The sequence below is a fragment of the Tauraco erythrolophus genome, chromosome 6 (assembly GCF_009769465.1).
Source record: "Tauraco erythrolophus isolate bTauEry1 chromosome 6, bTauEry1.pri, whole genome shotgun sequence".
In the NCBI taxonomy this organism is placed as follows: Eukaryota; Metazoa; Chordata; class Aves; order Musophagiformes; family Musophagidae; genus Tauraco; species Tauraco erythrolophus.
In genome coordinates, this window is record NC_141470.1 from 11,806,711 (window position 1) to 11,828,556 (window position 21,846).

General features: G+C 41.0%; 1 protein-coding gene across 1 annotated transcript in view; it reads left to right on the top strand.

Moving 5' to 3' along the window:
- PTPN5 (protein tyrosine phosphatase non-receptor type 5) overlaps positions 1 to 21,846 on the top strand; it is an 89,664-nt gene that overhangs the window by 40,744 nt on the left and 27,074 nt on the right. The window contains exons 3-6 of the mRNA XM_086613238.1: positions 10,125 to 10,306; positions 11,248 to 11,367; positions 13,090 to 13,173; positions 19,076 to 19,314. Of these exons, the coding sequence (XP_086469364.1) occupies positions 10,125 to 10,306; positions 11,248 to 11,367; positions 13,090 to 13,173; positions 19,076 to 19,314 (625 nt within the window). The remainder of the gene's footprint in view (positions 1 to 10,124; positions 10,307 to 11,247; positions 11,368 to 13,089; positions 13,174 to 19,075; positions 19,315 to 21,846) is intronic.

Genomic DNA, 21,846 nt, shown 5'->3' on the forward strand with positions numbered 1-21,846 from the left:
AACAGCATAAAAAAGAAATGTTTTCTTTATTAAAAAAGAAAAAAAAATACATCTAATTGTTAAGCAGTAACCAGATGGACCTTCTGTAAGGGTTTTAATAGGAAAGGAGGAGCGAGCCTTTTGCAAAAAACCAAAAGCAGCTTCGAATAGAGCCCTGAGTGAAAGATGGCAAATGCTAATTATGTGTGGGTATGATAGAAGCTAATATTCACTATCTCTGCCCGCAGAGGGTCTGCGTTCACTTTTTAGGAGCCGTAATTTGACACGATATTTGAATTGTTTCAAAGCGAACACTGCTCTAGGGGCCCTAGCTGCCATGAGAAATAGCATAGCCTTTAACTTGACATGTTTCGCAGGAGAACAGGAAAAAGGACTGTGCTTAACACATCTTCTGTGTAAGACCTGTAAGCATTTGTAGAGCCATTAAGAATAAATGTCTTGTGTATTTGATTTAATAGTAGGAGTGCGATTTATATGTGGACAAAGGCATAAATAATCTTGCATTGGAAATTAAGAGCAACTCCCGCATTTTGAGTGGACACATTGCAGTTTATAATGAGTATTGGAGGAGAATTGGACCTCAGCAGATCGTACAGTAGCTATCATACACTTACCATATGGTCGCTTTATCTCCCAGTCCCCTCCTGCTTCTGATGGCTCCCGGCGGTTTGTGTTTGCTAAACTGGGAGGCTTGTCTTTCTAGAGCAGAAAGCCTGATGATTTGTTTTTTTCTTGCTCCCATGTAAGTGAGGCTTACACCTGACCTAGAGTGGTGTCAGACAAGTATATTGTGAGCTGCTTTGTCCTTGCAACTGTTTGATATGAATTATTATGGACTGGAGATGCAGTGAGATGATCAGAGAAGATGGGCTAGATATATTTAGCAGCCGACAGCGCTGTGTAGGAAGGACTCCGTGTCTGGGAGGAGTGCTGTCTTGAGCACCTGGTTTCTTCCAGGAGGGAAGAGTTTGATAGCAGCTCAGACAAAGTCTCCCAGTCTCACCCTTGGATGAAAAAAAGTCTCTGATGGCAGGCTGCATCCTTACCTCTTCAAGGATGACTTCATAGACCAGAGTCCTGTCTTGTACTTTTGACTATATGGAACAAAAAAACTGTATGGAGCTAGGGAACTTTGAGAGGGTTTTGAGTTTTGCTTTTCTCTTTCCCATATTCCTTTTCCTCTGCAGCTCCCATATTTTTTCATGAACTATTTCTTGAGCAACACAACGGTGAGCCACACTAGGAGGTGGGGAGCAGAGGTTCATACAGAAAGGCATGTTAATGCGATGTCATTAAACTCTCCTCAGACTGGGATTTGTCTTTGCACTTCAGGCCTGTACATTGCAAGCACGTTTTCAAGCAAACAGGCTTTCATCAGAAGAATTACTAAGAAGCAAGGCTGAACATTACCTAAGAACAGATTCTTTCTCACAGGGAAAAGCAGGCTTACTTTTTGAATTGCTAATTCTGCTTAATAAAATCGTTAGTTCCTAACAACCCGCCATTTTTTCTACTGAATACCAACAGTAACAGTAAGTGAAAAATTAGTCTGAAAATTAATCACAGTTGTCCTGGATAAGTTTGAAAGTCAGTTTCAGAAGCACTTTTTCAGATCATTGAATTAATAAACTAGGAAGCTTCTAGGCATTTTCTTTTTCATGACCTATAAACTGTACTATCCAGAAACCTAATTATGGAAAAAATTATGACGTCGATAATTTAATTAAATGTATGTTTCTATGTGTACAGCCCATCCTAAGAGCAATCTGGACCCTCTATAACCATGATAAACATGTATCCCACCACTGGTAGCAGAGTCCCTTTTCTACATAAGAATTTAATAGGTAGCAGGAGATTTTGGCTCCTTTTATGCTTGGGTTTTATGGAAGCTGCAAGAAAATGGTGAAGATTTTCTCTTCACCTTCTTGAATGACGAAAGTTGGGGCTGGTGGACATTTCCACTGCAGCGACTCAGCTGAAGATGCCCTTAGGAACTGGGATCTATTCAGATGGTATTGGCACTTACCATTGTGGCACTTCCCTGTGGCAGCCAGTCAATTACTACACAGTACCTGTAGACTGCTGAAAAAATCACAGCAGCTTGAAAGTTCTTCCAAGTCACAGAAAAGAGAGAAAAGCTCAAGACTTGGTCTGAAGCCTGAAATTTGCAGAACATATCAGTGAGCACATAACATCAGTGACTGATGGGGAATCAGATGAGGTTTGCAACTTGTTTGCCGGCCAGTCTCCTCTTGTAGAAGAAGAGGGGGAGGCAGTTTGTCTTAAAATCCGATATTTCTCTTCTCCATCCCTCTCTAGCAGCTTGCAGGCTTGCTTTTCTATCTGACCCTGCAGTATCATAATAATGGTCCTGGGTGAACATGAACATTTTTTCTGACTTCACCACTTTTTCTCTCCTCCTACCCATCCCAGATGAAGTGGCAGGTGGACTGAGTGGGAGCAGTGTGAAAATGAATGCAGAGAAAATGTGTGACTCAGCAGTTCAGCAGGGAGCTGCTGAGTGGAAAGGCAACTATTCTTCTCTCACACTCTGGCATCAGGTTCCTGTTCCCTCAGAGATGAGAATAGGCCATTTATGGAGGGAGCTGTGCAGCCCACCAGCAGGGAGAAGGGGCTGCGTATTCTTTTCAGCAGAACTTGTTTCAAGTGGAGAGGAAAGTTTCATCTCCAAGTTTGTTAAAAACGTTGCCAGTGAGAGAGGGGAAGCATTGGGTTAGAAATAGGTAGACCTCAGTTTGCTGCCTGGCTTGCTCACAGATTTTCTGCATGACTTTCCTCCTTACTTTCTTTTTCTTTTGATGCATCTTTCCATTTTGGCATCAGGGTTTGGTTTAAGCAGCAGCCAGACTCTACCAGCTGAACTTGAAAAGTGCAGGTCTCCAGTGCTTTTCCTGGCTAGTAAATGACACCGATTTCCCTCTCTGCACCGTTGTTTCAAGAGCTCCACAGAGAACGTTTGCTGTTCTGAGAATGAGACTGCTGGCTTTAAGCATGCTAGCTGCCATTCATGAACAAGCAAGTGCAAAGGAGAATTGATGATATTTGTGGTTTGTCCTCTGTCATGCCAGGGTAAATTAACCTTTTTCTCAGTCAATATTAGGGATAGGCCATTGCAGTGTCTTTCTAAGCAGTTCTGTAACGATGCAAGAAGTTGTGGTATTTTAGTATCAGTTTCTGTGCTTTTCTTTCAGAGGGGACGACTGAGGCAGATTTTTCTCTGTAGACCAAGCAGCAGCAGGTAGACACTTTATATCAGTGGTCATACTTAATAAAAGCTCAGTTCTAAAGCTGTAACGTCCATTGTTGCAACCGAATTTTCCAGACTTCTTTTCCACAGTTTGGTCTTTCAGATGAACTTCTTCCCTTCCGGCTGATGTAGATACCATGCAATAAAAACCCAACATCACCACTGTCTCCCCTCCAAAAAAAAATAAGATCATGGAGTGGTGTTTTATTAAATCTTCAGAGAACCTGAAACAGTGTCACTTGAGAGCTCTTGAGCAACTGCGTTCCTCTTGATGGGTGTGTAAACCCAGGAATCAGTGTGAAATAGATACCGATATGCTTGACTACTTCCAGTGTGATCATTTTAGCAAAAACATCCAGCTCTCCCAAACAGGATTGCTGAATGTTATAAATTTCAGTTGTTCTCCACGCAGCTATGAATACCTGTGGTTTGGCCCAGCTAATTCTTACGGTCCAGGATAGATACGCTTAGTGCAAACTGAACGCATTAGAAATTGTAAACTGAATTTCAACTCACATTAAGTAACATATGAGACTGACAACCAGGTTGCTAGTACGTAGACTAAATCTTGGTGAAGAGTTTTCCATTCCTCTGTAATGTGCCAAGGTGGTAGTTACAGTTGCTTGGACCTCTTACTTGTAGAGTAGTAAGTCAGGCTTATTTCTTCTTTAAGCTCTGTTACATGGAGAGAAGAATGAAGCCTGCAGTTACAGTTTGCAGTCCTACACAGGACCACTGGATGAATCTAAGTGGCTTCCAGTTAGATATCAAAGTGATTTTAGAATTGCTTTGGTGCCTTGCAGTGTTTAGTGGTAAATTTAGTGGGATATGTGGATCTGTCTGGGTTCTTGCTAGTGTTTGAATTAAGCTGTCTGGTATCTTCTGAAGTAGCTCTCTATGTGGTTTTGCATTACAAATGCAAGATTTGCCAACCACAAGTTCTTGGCAGCTAAAACTTGGACTTTTTCCAGAATGGAATTGGAAGTAGTGAGACAATTACATTGTTGTAAATCCCTTCTATCTCCAGTCAGGCAGTAGTAGGTAGCTGCATGGTGCGTTTGGGAATGTTTTTCTTTCCAGCTCTGTATCTGGATACTTTTAGGAACTAAATGCATTCCTCCCAATCAATGTTTTACTCAGCCATTTGGAAAAGGTAAAAGTATCCAACTCTTGTAAACAGAGCAAGTCAGGGATCAAGTAGAGTAGAAGTGGTCAGTACCATATCTTTACTGAGAAGGTCAAAAAGAAAAATTAATAATGGAGGAGCCAGAGAGCAAAAGATGCATTCTTAGGATAACAGCAAGTGTTGGAAATACAACATAGCTCATTAGGTCTTAAGTGTAATTTTTAACATAACTTGTCAGATGAGTTAGGAGTGCAGCGAGCATCAAGAAAAAATAGTCTTTCCTAGGTGGTATCTATCTGTAAACAGTAATAATGCAGTTTCTGTCATTATGTTTATAGATTTCATAGATTTCTAGGTTGGAAAAGACCTTAGAGATCATCCAGTCCAACCGTCCCTAATCCCCCATTAAACCATATCCCTAAGCAGTTCATCCACCCTTTTCTTAAACACATTCAGGGGTGGGGACTCAACCACCTCCCTGGGCAGCCTATTCCAGTGGCTGACAACCCTTTCAGAGAAGGAATACTTCCTAACATCCAACCTGAATCTCCCCTGACTAAGCTTATACCCATTTCCTCTTGTTCTATCACCCATCACTAATGTAAAGAGCCCTTCCCCTACCTCCCCACCATCCCTTCTCAAGTATTTGTAGGCTGTAATCAGGTCTCCCCTCAGCCTCCTCTTCTCCAGGCTAAACAGCCCCAACTCCCTCAGCCGCTCCCCGTAAGTTTTATTTTCCAGCCCCTTGACCAGTTTAGTCGCCCTTCTTTGGACCCGCTCCAGGAGCTCAATATCTCTCTTAAAGCGAGGGGCCCAAAACTGGACACAATATTCCAGGTGCGGCCTCACCAGTGCCGAGTACAGGGGTGAGTTTAGCTCCTTAATATCTGAGATTGGCTGGTTATAAAGAAGTTCAGTAAAAGTTTCTGAGTTGTAGAATAGTGACCCACCAGTTGGTTTCCTGCAGAGAGAGGAATGTAAGTACACAAGTTCTGTTTGCCATGCAAGTATGAAAGGCCTCCTTCCTCTTACCCTCTTCCTCCCATACCACTGCAGTGCAAAAGAAAGATTGACTTTTGATCCAAAAGCTAATTAGTCTGTTTCCATCCTTCTCATATTGCAGTAGCAAGCAAAAAAGACAATGTCTTCTCAGCCAGTACCTTCCTTCTAAATCTCCATTCTTTGATTAGATGAGCTTTTTACCCTCTAGTACAAGCCACCCCTCTCATTCATGGGCACACCAAGGCAGTTCATTCAGCTTTGGTGTGTTTTGCCAGTATCTGGACTTGCCTGCAATCAGGTGTCTTATGACCTGCACATTTAACAACGTCTTCATTGGATATGTGAAGTACAATGCCAGGGCTATGTCCTGCATATACGAGTTAGATGCATGTGAAATAAGCAATTGATTTGCAGACCTGTATCAGTAGTACACATTCATCTACTGTTCTCTAATCAATCGCAGGTCTTCCTAGAAGTTTGATGGAAATAGGAGACAGTGATCTTAGTAAGAAGTTGCATTTTGGTATCTGAAGATGTAGAGGCTGTATGTGGATTTAGGACTCTGGTGTAAAGTGCTGGTAATCTTGATGGATAGGAAGTATTGCTGGCATGTTCATACTTGGCAGTGCTTCCACACTGTGGTCCCTTTCTGCAGAGTAAATTCTTGCCATGCACACAGCCATAATGAAGACATAAAAAGAGATATGGGTCTCCACACAAATAAAACAAATATGGGACAATGCAGCTGAGCTGCTGTGGCATGTTGACTGCTGCAGCCTGAGAGTTGGCAGAACAGTTGAGGCCTGTTTTTCCCTCCTATCCTATGTGTGTGGGAGGTAGTTTCACAGAGGTTGGGGATTCCACCATGAATGAAGAAGCAGCCACCATTAACAAAACTTTTATTTCCCACTGAAAAGGCAGTACCACCCAATCCTCCAGAAGCATAATTCCCTCAGATACAGTGTGATGGATGTAAGTAAAAGTCTAATAACTTTTTGAATGTCATATATTCATTGCTGGGATACATCTTATTTCTATTATAATAATCCTTTTGGTAAGGAACAGTTCTTTTTTCATCCCCAAAATACATTGTTAAATTAAGTCTGCCAACTGAGCTGTGTCAATTCCTTGAGCATTAGCACCTGTGCCCAAGAGGGGACACAAGTTCCTTTTAAAGTGCAAACTTCAGCTTAGGAAATACAGCCAGGATATGTGGTCCTGGGGGTTGGTTTTGGTTTTGTTTTTCTCTGAAGGCTTTAAGTATGAATCAGTTGAGTTACAGAGCTACTGATGCCTTGCCCACAGCAGCGTTCGATTGGATCATGGCATGTTTGTTACTGCAAGGCATTGTTGACTTACTGATCGTTACTACTGTGCCTTTTAGTGTCCCAGTTAAGTCTAGTACTCTAAGCACATGTTTTTCTAAGAGTGTGTATAGGTATTCTTGTTTCATTCTTCTGCCCTTTATGTACCCACATATGAAGTCAGAAAGAGGCGCAGGGGTTTTAAAGTGGGCATTGTCTGAGTTACAGAAGCCAGCTGTTACCTCGTGAGTGGACAAAGATGTTTCCCTGTATAGATTATTCCACAGCAAAGTGTTGTGCCATTTATTTTTGGCAGCTTGTACTGATGGCTAGGTTTAAGGAGAGAATACAAGAGGAATGGATCACTGGTTTGATCCAGAAAGGTCCTTTCCCTGAACAGCAAGGATGAAGTTAAGTTTATGGTGCTGTTTTGAAATTTCAAGTTGATTTAACAAGCTATATGGCTGCTACAGATGTCAGAGACCTTTTAATTCTTATGCCAAAAGTTTTTTTCTAGCAAGCATAGCCCTGCATCAAAGCAGAAGTACTTGTGGAACTTGAATCCTAATCTCCATGATGCAGGAATTCAGGAGGATATCACATGGATGGTTAGCTTTCACTGTCAGTCAAATCACTAGCAGAGGAGAGGCTTAATTCACTCCTCCTGGATGTAGTCATTCTTGTCAGCTGTCTCAAGACCTCCGCACTGATCTTGACGCAAGAAAACCTTACTGATGTCTCACTAACTTATTACCTAATCTGTGCGCTGGAAGAAACCAGGCCCATTAGGGCAAATAATACAGGAATATAGGGTTGCAAGATGGAATAGTAATTGAAGTATTGTTTAATGCTGACATAGTTAAATCAATACAGAACCCTAGGTGGGCATCGTTACGTTTGTTAAAATCTAATCTTTTGTGATTTGGAGCAGCAAATTTTTGAGTGGACTTTAATTAATGCAAGGCACTTTCTTTGTACACCCAAGACATGAATGTTAATTCATAGTAGGTATGAATTCAGATAGTTCTCCATTCTTTTAGTTCTTGACCTGGTGCTCCCATTGTGTTTTACTTTATTAGTGAAAGTACCTGTTGATAACAGCTGAACTGTATCAATTCAGTGGAGCCGGAATCCTGGGCTCCTAGGTCCCTAGAGCAAATCTCTACCTTAGGCGGTGACAATAATTGAAAGTAGTAGTAGTCTATTGTCCTTCGTATAGGGCAGTCGCAAGAAGGAGAATGCGACTCCTACAATTGCACGGCTGTTGCTAGACAACACTGGAGTACCGGGAATTGGGCTTCTGGGCTGTGGAGAGGCATAGATCCCCATGGTTACAGACACAGAGTGGTCCCCTAACTTCGACATCTTCGTTCCAGAAGGCTTGTGGTTAAGTGGCCTTCATATCATCGTATTAGAGTCAGGGTTCTGTTTTCATCCTAGACAGGAGTGACCTTGTAAAATCTCAGGCTGTTACAGGTATGCGGCAAAGAAATTCTCTTTACCTGCTACATAGGGCAGGTGAATGAGCTTTTGGTCAGTTAAAAAAAAATCTTCTGAAATGTGAAATATTACAACTTATGAAAAATAGTTGAAAGCCGAGCCTGAAATCTACATTCCCTGGCTCCTTCAAACTGCTTCTGAAACTTTCCGAAGAAACTGCTTTTCTTTGAAAAGTGCTGTTTTCAGGCAGATGTCTTCTAGCATTAAAGACATATAGACACGTGAAGGAAGTTTTAGCACTGTGAGAAGCACAGGCTGGGATTGTTGACACTTCTGATTTTACCTTTTTAGGTCCATATTTTTCCATGTTTTATTGACCTACATTTAATATGAAATTTTGACAGTGTTTATGCACATTACTGAACTGAGTCCTTCCTGGCAAATAGTCAGTTAATTTCAGCATATACCTATGGTATGACATACATGGGTGTTTGTCTGTTGAGGTGCACGTTCTCCATGCTTCCTGAGAAATACCTGTGTAAAGACAATGAAAGTAGCTACATATAACCAGATATACTCAGCATACCCTGATGAGGCCACTACCCATCATGAACTGAGCGGGGATATTCTGAAAATGAGAAACCAGTAACCTGAGCTCCTGGGGAAGTACCTGGTAATACCTTGCATGTGCTCCTTCTTGTGTTATCTCTGGGTCTTCCCAGTCATTACACAGTGATGACTGTCTTGTTGCTGAGCAGCTTTGGGAATGGAGAACCTGGTAGAGGAAGCCATCAACATTTCCCAAATGCCTTGTTCTCTTGTGCAGAGATGGGTGTCCTAAGGTCCATTTCAGTGAGGGGAGGGAGAACAGTCACAGAGTGGGAATAAGCATCTCATGTTGCTGTTCACTCTCACATTTTTGTGTTTTAGAAATCAGAAAGGGGTATTTTAACCAATCCTTACTGTACTAATGGCCAGACCCTCAGGTGATACACAGATCCTATCTTTCATTTGCCTAATTAGAGCTGTGGCTAGTTTATAGATGCTTATCTGACTTAGAGTTACTGTTGCGAGACATTGAGGAATGTCTGATGAGAGGAACGTTTTGTAGAAACTTGACCTCAGCAAACTGCAGAAGGGCCGATGATATGGCCTTTCTCTGGGGCACAGGTGGCTGGTTTAGGCTTAAGGCTACAGTGTTGTACCTAGGGCAGCCTTGGGGCTTTCCTCATGTAGAAAGATGTGAATCAGTAGTACTTACATCAAATGGGTCTGATCTTTCACTCCTTTTATCTAGTAGATTAATTTATATCTGCACAGATTGTGTTCAAAATACTGTTACTGAGGGACTAGCCACTCCAGTGCGTATTTCCACTGAATGGAATGGCATTACAACATTATTAAATAGCTCTTGAGCATGAATTTATCCAAGAAGTAGGTTATTAGAATAAAGTCTATTTTATTAGTGCCTTAGGACACTCAGCCAAAACCCAGAGCCCTTGGGTACTATTCAGACACATAACATGAAACAGTCTCTACCTCAGAAATTTATAATCAAACTAGACAAAGCAGACAAATAAGGAGAAATAGAGAAATTGAGGCAAGGAGGAACAAAATGAGTTCTCTACCACCATGTAGACGGGAAATGTAGAGCTAGGAAATAGCACAGATGGTTCCTTTTAAAAAGTAAAAACAAAGAGGTGCAGTGATGTAAATGAGGATTTATTAACAGCAAAGCCCAGAATCTGCGCCTCCGGAAAGAAAGGGAAAATAATTTATCCGCCCACACTCACTTTTTTCTGACAAAGGCAGGTGAATACAGCTGCAGTAATAGAGTGTGACGCTCCCAGTCCTGAGCCGCGCTTACTGATGCAGAACTGAGAGGTAACCATCGTCTCCAGGAAAACAATAGTCCTTGCATGCTCTGCGGTGGCTGCGGGGTTACGTACTATTCATTCCCTGCACATGTCGTTTTCACGTGAAGGTCTTTCCAATCCAGCTGTTATGGAGTCAATGGATGAAGCCGAAGGACAACAAGGACAGCTGAACAGGAAGGAGCAGTCCCTGAAAACCTCCCAGAAAGCAGCACTGCTTGGTTGGGCTGCCCAGTGGAATGGATTAATGCCTGGAGCCAGCATGTATCTCTTTGTTCTCTCACAGATACTGGTAAGGCAGCTTGTCATCACTTGGAAATGCTGGGACCCTTCTTTTAAGCTTTGTTGGCTTGTGAGGTTTCCTCCTTGTTCCTTCTAAATGTAGCAATGATCATAGCTTCAGTTCTCTCGTTTCTGCATCCACCTCTCACAGCCTTGCTTTGCAAACAGCTCCTGCCTTTTGATGTCCCAGACTCCCATCCTGTTCCCTGCCCGTCTGCAAATCCATCCTTTGCCAAATGACCCATCTCCCAACAAATCCATCTTCTGTAGCTGGTATGCGTGGGAGTAAATAACCGTGTTGTTACAAAGTGGATTGGGAGGTGTATCCTTCAAAGTTGCAGTGTGCCCTACATGGCTGGGAATGAGGGTATACCTCTCTGTGAGGGTGTTAAATATAGCATCGTTGCTTTTGTAGTTTTATGTTAACTGTGGTGCGTGCAGCAACCTTACGTGGTTCAAATGAAATGTTTCAACATGTGTGTGTTTGTGCATGTGTGCACTGGTTTACAGGGATACCTGTGTGAACGTGGCTATTTGTGAGGGCTTTGCATAGTACGAGATAGGCCTTCCTAGTCTTTTGATAACATACAAAGGCCATTGAATCACAGTTTTGATCTAAAAGTAATAACGCTGAAAGTTCAGAAGTGAGAAGAATCTGTTGCTCTTTCGCTGTACAGGCTACCATGGGCAGTCCTTTTGCTATATGTAGATCAGAGTAAGCTGGCTTAATTCAGTGATACTCATCTAGTTAATGGTAGCTAAGCGTTTAGCCTTCAGTCTTTTTATTCTTGTTATGCTACAGTCTAGAAAATACCTGACTTGTTAAAGCAAAAATGATGATCAGCATGAAATCAATGAGAACTAAATAAGTTAATTATGCAGTCTTGAAATGAAAATGAATGTTTGTATAATGAGAGATGCTCATTATGTATTTTCTGATTGATTGCACAGCTTCTCTGCATGATGCTGTGGTACAGCACTTATGGGACCATCCCAGCAGCTCAGAACGCCTTTGACCTGCTGTCTTACTTGCTTACCCCATTTAAACAGCTTTTGTCAGATCAAGGGGAGGTAAGTCTCTGTACTCCTCTCTGATTATATAGTTGATGTCAGTAGCCTTGGGTGGTGCTTCTAATACCTCTTCTGATTAAAAGTATAAAACACATGTATTTCATCCTGGAACAGTGAGAAGAGTTTTCTGAAAACCGATCCATATCTTATCTTCTGAATTTTTGACTATGATTTTAGATCAGCACAGCAGGTTTTTCATAATGTGCAAATGAAACAAAGCAATAAGAAATCAGCCCGCTAAAGTTTAGTCCGCAGTAAAGGGAGACCCAGAACTTAATTTATTAGGATGGATAGAAGCTTAAATTCTGGAAAAATGGATCAGCTAACATAAAGGGTGCAAATCACAAGATACTCAGTCACAAAATTTTATTTTTGTCGAGTGTTTAGAGCGTATCTATGTGCAGTAAAAGTATTTCAGGTGTACTAGCTGTACAGATTCAATTATATCTACAGAGTTACTCCAGTAAAATTGCTTAGCTTCTCACCATGACATAATGACACGTATACCGGTATGATTCATCTGATAAATTACTGGGGTAATTATACCCAGTGCAGATTTCTCTAGTGTGGACAGAACTTTAATTAAATGGTGAGCAGGTACTTTCAAAAATCAGGCAGAATATATTTGCTATCAGAATGTTTAGATTCATCGTACATAATCTTTGTAGCAGAGGCTATGCAGTACAAATAGGAAAACTGACTCAGTGCCTCTTGTGGCTGAAGTACAGTGAAGACTGTTTTCTGTGTTTGCTTAACAATGTTTATGACCTTTTGTGGTTGGGTTTATTGTGTGCAATCAGATCTCTTCACAGAGCATTGCCTGTGTCTTATTTGCAGTTGGTCAGTCATTAACAAATTGTTTCTTACAGAAAATCCCTGATTTTTATAGGATTTTGACTTAAAATAAGTGTTCAGTGTGGAGGAAACTGATTCCTAGAATGCACCACAAGAACATCTCAAGAATGACTGTGCAGATGTTCGTGCATATCTTTGAGGACTGTTTATCATAGCGCTATTTACAGTGCAAATTTGCACTTAAAAACAGCAAAGGCAAATAAATCTTCTGACATTAAAATAAGCAAATGAAAGCTCTTAACTCTGAATTTCTCTTTAGCTGTACTAGTGGGTCAGAAACAGAGTAAAATGCCTTACCTACAGAAGCCCCTTAGAATTGTATTTTGCACCTACTACTGAGAATAGGCTGAACTCTAAACTACTTAAATATGACTAAGACATCAGAGTGAATTTAACTGCAGGTGCTGTGAATGAACCTGATGATATCTCACAGAAAGGGCAGAGAAGTCCTCTGTGGTTGGATTTTATGCAAAGACCCACAAACATGGGGACAGTACTAAACTTTCTTCAAAGCCCTTTGCCAATGAAACATGGGTCCAGGCTGCAAAATTGAATCGTGGATCCAGATCTCAATTTTGGTAATGTGTGAGGGTAGGAAGCAGATTTCCTGTTTGCCTTCACAGTGAAATCAGGGTTTTAGACCTTCTGAGATGCTGAGGCTTAGAAATGGTTTCAATTTCAGTCTTCTCCAAAGCTTGGCATTTTTCTGGTGGTGGTGGTGACTTTTTCATGGGCAAGAGTATGGTATGACTAAATCTACATGGGAAATCCAAGAACGAACACACAGTTTGCCAAGAACATGCATGTAGACACTATACTGTGCCCCTAAATACTTCATGAATCATTGTTAATTCTGTTGTTTGACAGGACCTGACTAGAATCGGGAGCATTGTGGTATCATACATCCTGCTGTCTTTAGCTTCTCTAGGACTGTTATTTGTAGGATCTCTGGTAAGTTATGATACTGTGCAAACTATATTCATGACCTTTTTCAGTGAGTTTTTGTAAGATGCCTCATTTAGCCAAAGTTGTTGATGTTATACTCAAGTTGATTGTAAAACAGCATTTTTGGGGCTATTGCTATATAATTATCTGCTCACTTTATGCAGAGGAATCACAACTCCATTTATCCTTACTCAATTTCGTGATGAATTGGGGATCACACTGATGGTTTTTATTCTTTACATCCACAGACATGCAAACTATGTTCACTTAAATAGATGTGGTCCAGTAACAGGACCATCTAATACTGCTGCCTTCTGAATTGCCTGCAGAGCATCCATTGACTTAAGTGGCAGAAGGAGCTGTTCCAGAGCACCAGCACACTTGTGAATGTGATGCCCTTGTAGATGTAGGCCAAGGCCCCAGCTGCAGAACAAGATTAGTAGCATGACTACAATTAATCTAGTTAGCTGTCAGCAGTTTGGAAGCAGGAGTGTATTGTGTTTCTCCATTGATTGTGTAACTGCACAAAGGTGTGTGCTAGATGGGAAAGCTAGAGAGAATTCTTTCTTTTTAGGGAGGTCTAATTGAATATGGCTTTTCATCCCCCTCTGTACTGTTCTGTTAGAGTGAGAATGCAGTTACTGAAAATGCAAGTGGAACATCATCTCCTGTCCTTACAGCAGTGTACCTTCAGCTCTGGAAGCTGAAGCTGTACTATATACGTGCTGTTTGAGTGACGCACGGTATAATGAAGTACATCGTAGAATCATGGGACTGTTGGTGGGAAGGGACCTCTGGAGATTGCTATTCTAACATCTTGCTTGAAGCAGGGCTGTTGATCAGGTCAGCCATGCATTTTTCTACACAGGTTTTGAAAACCTCCAGGGAAAGAGATGTATCATCTCTCTGGGTACCTGTGCCACGACTGTATGGCGCTCTTGGGGAAGAATTTTTTCCTAATGTCTAATCTGAATTTCCCAAAGCCGAATGTCTGAGCTGAATTTCTGCAGCTTTTGGTCGTTGTCTGTAGTGGTATCAGCTGCCGCTACCAAGAAGAGTCTGGCTGCATCATCTCTGGAGCCACTCTTCCGGTAGTTGCAGGCTGCTGTTATATCACCCCAGCCTCCTCTTTGCCAGGCTGAACAAGCCCAATTCCCTTCACCTTTTTCAAAGGTCTTGTGCTCCACACCTCTGACCTCCTTTGTAGCCCTCCAATGAGCCCACTCCAGTTTTTCCTTATCTGTCTTAAAATGGAGGGTGTAAAACTGGACACAGTACTCAAGCTGCATCAATGCCAAAGATAGGGGAATAATACCTCCTTTGATTTCCTGGCCACATTCCCTGGTAGAAAGTTCGTCATATTACATATCATAGAATCATAGAATCGTTAGGGTTGGAAGGGACCTCAAAGATCATCTAGTTCCAACCCACCTGCCATGGGCAGGAACACCTTCCGCTACATCAGGTTGCTCACTCAGTGTTGAACACTTTCAGGGATGGGGCATCTACAACTTCTCTGGGCAACCTGTTTCAGTGCCTCACCACTCTCAGAGTGAAAAATTTCTTCCTTATATCTAATCGAAATCTCCCCTCTTTCGGTTTAAATCCATTGCCCCTTGTCTTATCACTATATACCCTTGTAAAAAGTCCCTCTCCAAATGGTGAAGTTCACTCAGAAGCAGCACAGTGGCAAAACCTTCTGTGTAATGTGTTGAGCGAATGTGCGTTTTAAAACCATTCACAAGGCAAAGTCATTAGTGTTAATGCCTCCATTATTGTGATCATTGATACAGGCAAGGAAATTAGCTGGGCTTAATGTAATTTTCTGCTTTTTTGATGCTGCTGTTCCATATTCAGATGAATTTTGTCCTCAAAAAATAAACTTCTGGTGATTTTGTTATTTCAAATATTAAAGCACAAAAATGAGGCATCTGAGAATTGTGATGAACTATGTGAATTCCAGGTAATTTTGCAGCAAAACATTCTGAGCTGGAAATCAAAGTAGTGTGAGTGTGATTTCTCTGCATATCCAACCTATTTGTTGCTGGATGGAAACATTTTATTGCTGACCCATTCTTAGCACAGCAATTAAATTCAAATGAAAGCTCTCTGTGCCCAAAAATTCTGATCTCCGTTTGAACCTTTGAACTGCTTTGCATATGTAGTACCTCCTTGCAAGTGAACGCTTACACCAATGTAGATGAGAGTGGACTTGTCCCATTTGTAAGGGCTGGTTAAAACTTTTGTGCAGAGAACAGTTTTATAACAGTTTCCACGTAGTCAAGCTTGCTCTGTTTTGTATTCCTGTGGTCTGTGCTAACAGTCTCCTAGCTAGAGTGGAGGCACAAATGTCTCAGTGTGACAGCCTGTCCTCTGGACAAGTCACAGAGAACCAGAACATAAGAAATATCCTGTGAGGTCAGACCAATGTCCCAGCCTGCCCAGTATGTTCTCTCTAACAGTGGCATGAGGAAGGAGAATCTGTTTAGAGAGAGCATATGAGCTTTGTTCCCTTCCTACCTACCTGATACCTTACTATCTGACATAGAATGGTTTGGTTTGGAAGGGACCCTTAAAGGTCATCTAGTCCAACTCCGCTGCAATCATCAGGGACATCTTCAACTAGATCTGGTTGCTTGGAGCCCCGTCCAGCCTGACCTTGAACATTTCCAGGCATGGGGCATCTACCACCTCTCTGGGCAACCTTTTCCAGTGTTCCACCACCCTCATAGTAAGACATTTCTTCCTTATACCTAGTCTGAATCTACTCTCAGTTTAAAAGCATTGTCCTCTGTCCTATCACTACAGGCCCTACTAAAAAGTCTGACCCCATCTTTCTTATAAGTGCCCTTTAAGTATTGAAAGGCTGCAACAAGGTGGTCTTGGAGCTTTCTGTTCGTCAGCCTGAACAACCCCAACTCTCTCAGTCTTTCTTCATAGGAGGTGTTGCAGCCCTTTGATCGTGTTTGTGGCTCTCCTCTGGAACCACTCCAATAGGTCCATGTCTCTTGTACTGTTGGACTCCAGAACTGGACACAGTGGGTGTCTCACAAGAGCAGAGTAGAATGGCAGAATCACCTCTCTCGACCTGCTGGTCACATTTCTTTTGATGCAGCTCAGGTCATGCTGCTTTGCAATTTGAAAACATCTGCTTCTATCAGTATTTAGGGAATAAGGTGTAAAATAGTCATTAGCAGAACATTGAAAATGATGTCGTGATGGAGCTAAAGGGTTTCTAGAATCCCAGCCTGTTGGACAACAGATAGTTGCATGACAACAGTTTTCTCTGTTTTCCCACTTTCTCAGCTGAGTGATATCTCTCTTCTTTTATTTTTTCCCCATGGGTTTTAAGCAATGTGCTGCTTAGAAGGAACCTTGAAGCGGTCTTTTACATTAAGGAGTGCCTTTATGATGAAATCTTTATTTCCCAAATGCACCCTTCTGTCTTTATAGATAGACCTGATCAGTCCCACACTGATGTATGTACTGGATGTCATACCAGTGAAAAGCAGCTTATGCATTTTTTTATTCAGCAGCTGTGGTAACTAACAGCAATGCTTTAGTAGTTCCCTGTGGAAGAAACAAAATGTTCCTTTTTATACAGGTACTTTGTTGCTTTAATGTAGAGCAATAACTGTTGGGCCACCTAATGAGGCTGAGAAATGGTGGTCAAGCAGATTCTCAGAAGCGATACCAGGAGAAGAGAGGCCCTTTGTGGTCTGTTCACTTGCTAAAGTCCAGCTCATTCCTGTATTGGGAAATTTGTGACTCAAATACGTGTAGAGCAAATTTTTCTGGAGAACAGACCTCAACTAAGGTTTGAGGCACTTCTCTGAAAATACCCAGTACCAGAATGTGTTGGGAGGTTAGCAATCACAGTGGAAATAAAAGGCTGGATAGAGTGCTTGAGGCTTATGTTAGTGATCCTGTCTGTTTTCTGCCTTATATAATGGCAACTGCAGAGAACCAGCGTAGAGCTGCCTGGTCCTCCTGGACAGATTTTCATAGCTGAGTGTTTTTCCATTACTTAGTTTAACCCCACCCCTTTTAAGTATAACTTAATTTCTTCCAGTGTCTTGGGCAGCTCCTTACCTACCACATGCTTCTTTCAATCTAAAGAAAAGCTGTTTTGTTTCTAGGCTGAACTTTTTATTCCTTTGGATTTACAGTGTGTTAAATCACCAGTAAAATCAATCCTGTGTCACCATCCCAGCTCTAGACTCTGTGATACATAATCAGTACCTAGATCTTCAACTTGGCCCTCAGCACAAGTGTTGATTTTAGTAACAGCAGCACTCTCCAGCAGTACAAAGTTGTTGAGCAGATACTTTACCCTGTGAACTGCTCAGCTTGCAGTATGTGAGAGAAGCATGGTTAGTACTGTGGGACTGCCAAGCTCCAGAAGTCATCTTGGGGAATGAAAATAGATCAGATCTTCAAGCTTCTTGCTTATCATCCAACAGGCCCAGCATGTAGGACAGACTTGGTTCAGATTTGGCCCCAACTTTGTGTAAAATAAAAGTTCAGTAATTACATTCTTATGTTTGCTTTTGTAACTACTATGTACTCTGATTAACTGAAACAAAAAAAACCTTTAGTGTGAAGTAACTGTCAAATGAATGCTGCGGCTTTGTGAGAGTCTAACATTTGCTAAAGCTGACTGTGGATAGAAATTAAAACTTACTTCACTTCCTTTCATTCTTTCTCAGAGAAATGAGAGTACATGAAGACAGAGGCACTAGAAAATTGTTGTTTAAAATCCTATACAAGCTAATGTGCTTTAGTAGCCTAGGAAGAGAAATTTGACCTTTTTTAATGGCACATTTTGTAAATTTGACCTTTTTTAATGGCATATTTTCTAAATTCAACTGCCCATTTAAAAGCCATGTAAGAAAAGAACCGAAGAGGCTTTACTTTGGAAAGTGCCACTTGTTCTTCTTAGTCTCAAAAGGATGCATGGCAGTACAGTATAGTTTGTATGACATTTAGCTTGAGTGATACTGCTCCTAGTTCAATGCTAGAGAGGTGAACTCGGCCTAAGATCCTGAAATTCAGAAATGGACTTGAAATTTTTAACTGAGGCCGGTGTGTAGAATTAAACAGTCTACTGACACAATCTCCAAATCATCTAGTCTGCCACAGCATCCATGCAAACCAATATGATACAGTTATTTTTTAGATTTATGCCATGTCAAACCCTTCATTAGTTTATATTATAAACTTTAATATACGTTTATGTCCTAGAACTTCACAAGATTTATTATTTAATTTCTATACAGTGTTTAAATCAGATAATTAGATTACAAAATAGACTTTGTCACTGGCCAGAAACCGATACGGGCATTCTAGGCCTCAAAACCAGGTGTATCAAAATCAAGACCTCTTTATATAATGATTGGTTTATACATGAATTCAGGGTACAGTGCCAGATTATCACAGATGTGCAGTTTAGAAAACTATGTTTACTTGTCTTAACTCAGCTATATATAAATTTTAGATGGAAAACCTGTAAGTCAGGAGAGGTATGATTTGCAGAACAGTGTAGTAGATTTTTATTTTGTAAACAAGCCTAGGAAGAGTAAGAAACTGAACAAAAGGACAGTGATATCACGTTGGCTTGCATATGATGGTCACAAGCACATTCCGCTTCCACTGTATCCCTGAGTTAAGCCTGGCCAGCTCTGTGGAAACCTCTGTGGCTGAAAGCAGGTTTGAATGGGTAGATGTGAATCCTTGTAACATGCACCACAAAGCTACTCCTGCATGGAACATTCCCGTCCTCTTCAATACTCTCCAATTCTAATACATTACAGTAAGCTGGGATGCTGCCCTAAAGATACGTCCTCTAGGCTGTATGGAAGGGCTGGCAACAAGCAGAAAGATTTTTTTAAATGTTTGTTTCCTCCAGTTTTGGCATCTACTCAGAGCCCGTCCAGACCTCCCCTTTCCACTACAAGAGGACAGACGCCAATCTGTGAGCCGGCAGCCTTCATTCACGTACTCAGAGTGGACAGAGGATAAAAATGAGGATGACTTCCTAGATTTGGATCCTGTACCGGAGACTCCGGTCTTTGACTGCGTAATGGACATTAAAGCGGAGACAGATCCAGCTACTCTAACGGTTAAATCCGTTGGCTTGCAAGAAAGGTAGGGTAGACATGATTAATAGAGGAAAGTCTGCTCCCAGATTTTGTGGATTTAGGAGTTCTGTGCCTGGTAGGAAGCTTTATTGCCTTCATGAATGTCACTTTAAAATGCAGTTTTAAAGCCAAGCACCTGCTTTATTTCTTGTCTTGTTTTCAGTCCAGTCATAAATATAAACATACTAGCCAAAAAGCTTAACAGTTTCTTAGATGGCTGTCAACAAGTGTTATTCAAACGCGTCCTTTTTTTCCTTTGAAATATCCGTTTGTGTTTGATCAGTCTCTTGCCATTCCCCAAGATGGCAACTGCATATCATGAAATCCACTATAGGGAGGTGAAAGCTTTTACCTCTGAAAGAGGTAGATCTTGTCAATTTTTTTCTCTCACTCGTGCTGGAGGATTAGTCCTTCCTCCAAAAGCAAACCATAGGGCAAGTGGTAATCTATGGTAGTTCTCATATAAATGGTTTAGTCCAAAAGTAAATTAATTCCTTTTAAATTCATTCAGTAATGAAACTTTGGAGTGAGCTGGTGTTCACTCCTTGAACCATCAGGGCAATGGAGCTTCTCAGAGAGATGCGCAGCTAGGAAAAGGCAGTTTTAAGATAAAAGGAAGATCTTCTCTTTTGTTTTCTTACAGTTGTCCTGGAGAAATATGACAAAGATCTTGATGATAGAAATCCTGTGAAGAAATTCTGTAAAGGTGATGATGTTATGAATGAGGTCACTGAAGGGCCCAACATAGCAAAGTATCACCTTTCTTTATTTCTAGGTTTTAAAGCTGAATTGGAGTGCTAACTGTAGTTAATTCTCATATCTAAAACTGAAAACAAAGGACAGAACTCAGATTTTTTTCAAAAGTATGATGGTGAGTTTCCAGAGTGCCACATGTCACAATAAAAGGGAATGTTACAGAAGAGGCTTTTAATTTGCACTCTCTGAGCTTAGAATGTTTTTCTCACGTTATTCTTGGTTACAACATTTTTCCTAAAATGTCCAACCTTTTATTGTTATATTCTACTTTAAATATGAGATTGCAGTAACCTCTGAGGTTTGTCCCTGAACCTGCTGCTGTCAGTGAGTTTTGATGATGTTTTTCATTATAGGCAAGATTGGACTTGAAATGCATCAGTCATTTGTGCTTTTCACTATCCCTGATTTCATTCCATCTCTCTCATTTTAAAGATGCTGACATTTCTTCTCAGGTGACCACTAGCCTGCAGGAAAGATACTCGCTGTTTCAAGAGAGTTGATGAAAATCAATTGGGGAATATCAATTGGTTCAAGTAATGAATTACAATTAAAAAACTGTCAAAGAAGTAGAGATGGGAAAAAGAAAAGATGTAAAATAAACTTGTTTTCAACAAACACTAGTACTTGAGAAGCCAGACATCGTTTCAGGTTTGAGAAGTGCTCTGACAGATTTCATTTACATCAAGCATTGGTCGCTCTTCCTTTGTTTGGTGTTGTATCGAGTTATCTACCTATCCCTCTTTTGCATCCATTCTGCTTCTCCACCTCACTTCCCTCTCATTCTTTAACCACCTACGCCATTAGAAGGGTAGTCACTAGCTAAATTCAAGTGATACTGAATGTTACTCTTAAGAAGAAACAATCGCATTTCCTCATGCTGAAGAACTATTAATATCTTTATGTATGTAGCCTCTTCTACCTTAAAAGAACCAAAAGCATTCATTATCAAATGCAGCTGTTTCTGGGGAGGAGTGTAGTAGCTATTTAACAGCACACAGGAGGGTAGGGTCAACATCTTTTGAAAGGTGTCACTGAAGATTCAGTGTCTACTACTAGTGATTACGTTTCATACAAAATCATTTCCCCATGACTGTGAATCATAGCAGGAGACCAGCTGCACATTCTTTTGGAAAAAAACTCCTGAATCCAGAAAAGGGCTGTGATCAAAGTAACAACTTCTACTGTCTTCTCTGTGAGCTCGTCGTGCCTGCATGTCTACATGATTTTTCAATAGCTCCTGCAAACACCTCCTAACTAGATTTTGCCAGTTGAGAGTCATCAAAAATAGGTTTACTGTGTGGATGTATAGAACATTACACCTAGTAATCATCATATTGTGTGATTTTATTGTTATGTTAAAGATATTTAAATATAGATTCACTGATGGCATTTGAATCTTAGTCTGTGATATACAAGATTGACAGAAGCTCAGAAATGCTTTAAAACTACACTCAGTAAACAATGCAGGCATTTTGACTTTGTCATTTTGTTGTGTGGCTGATGTTAAAGCCACTAAAAATTCTCCAGTCAACAGCATCTCTGTTTTTAATGTAACCGTTAAAATGTTGGGACCTTCGTTTTATCCTTCTCATGATGTACTGTGTAGAAAGAAAATTTTTCAGATAGGAGAATATCTGCTATAATAGTTGGCTTCTCATGACTTCATTAATGTTGAACTGGTAACGTTTATCCCAAGACCTTACCCCACTGACGTTGCCTGTGCTGCTAATAAATGGTTATTCATTAGGATCTGGCCTGATGAAAATGAAGACCAAGATTTTCG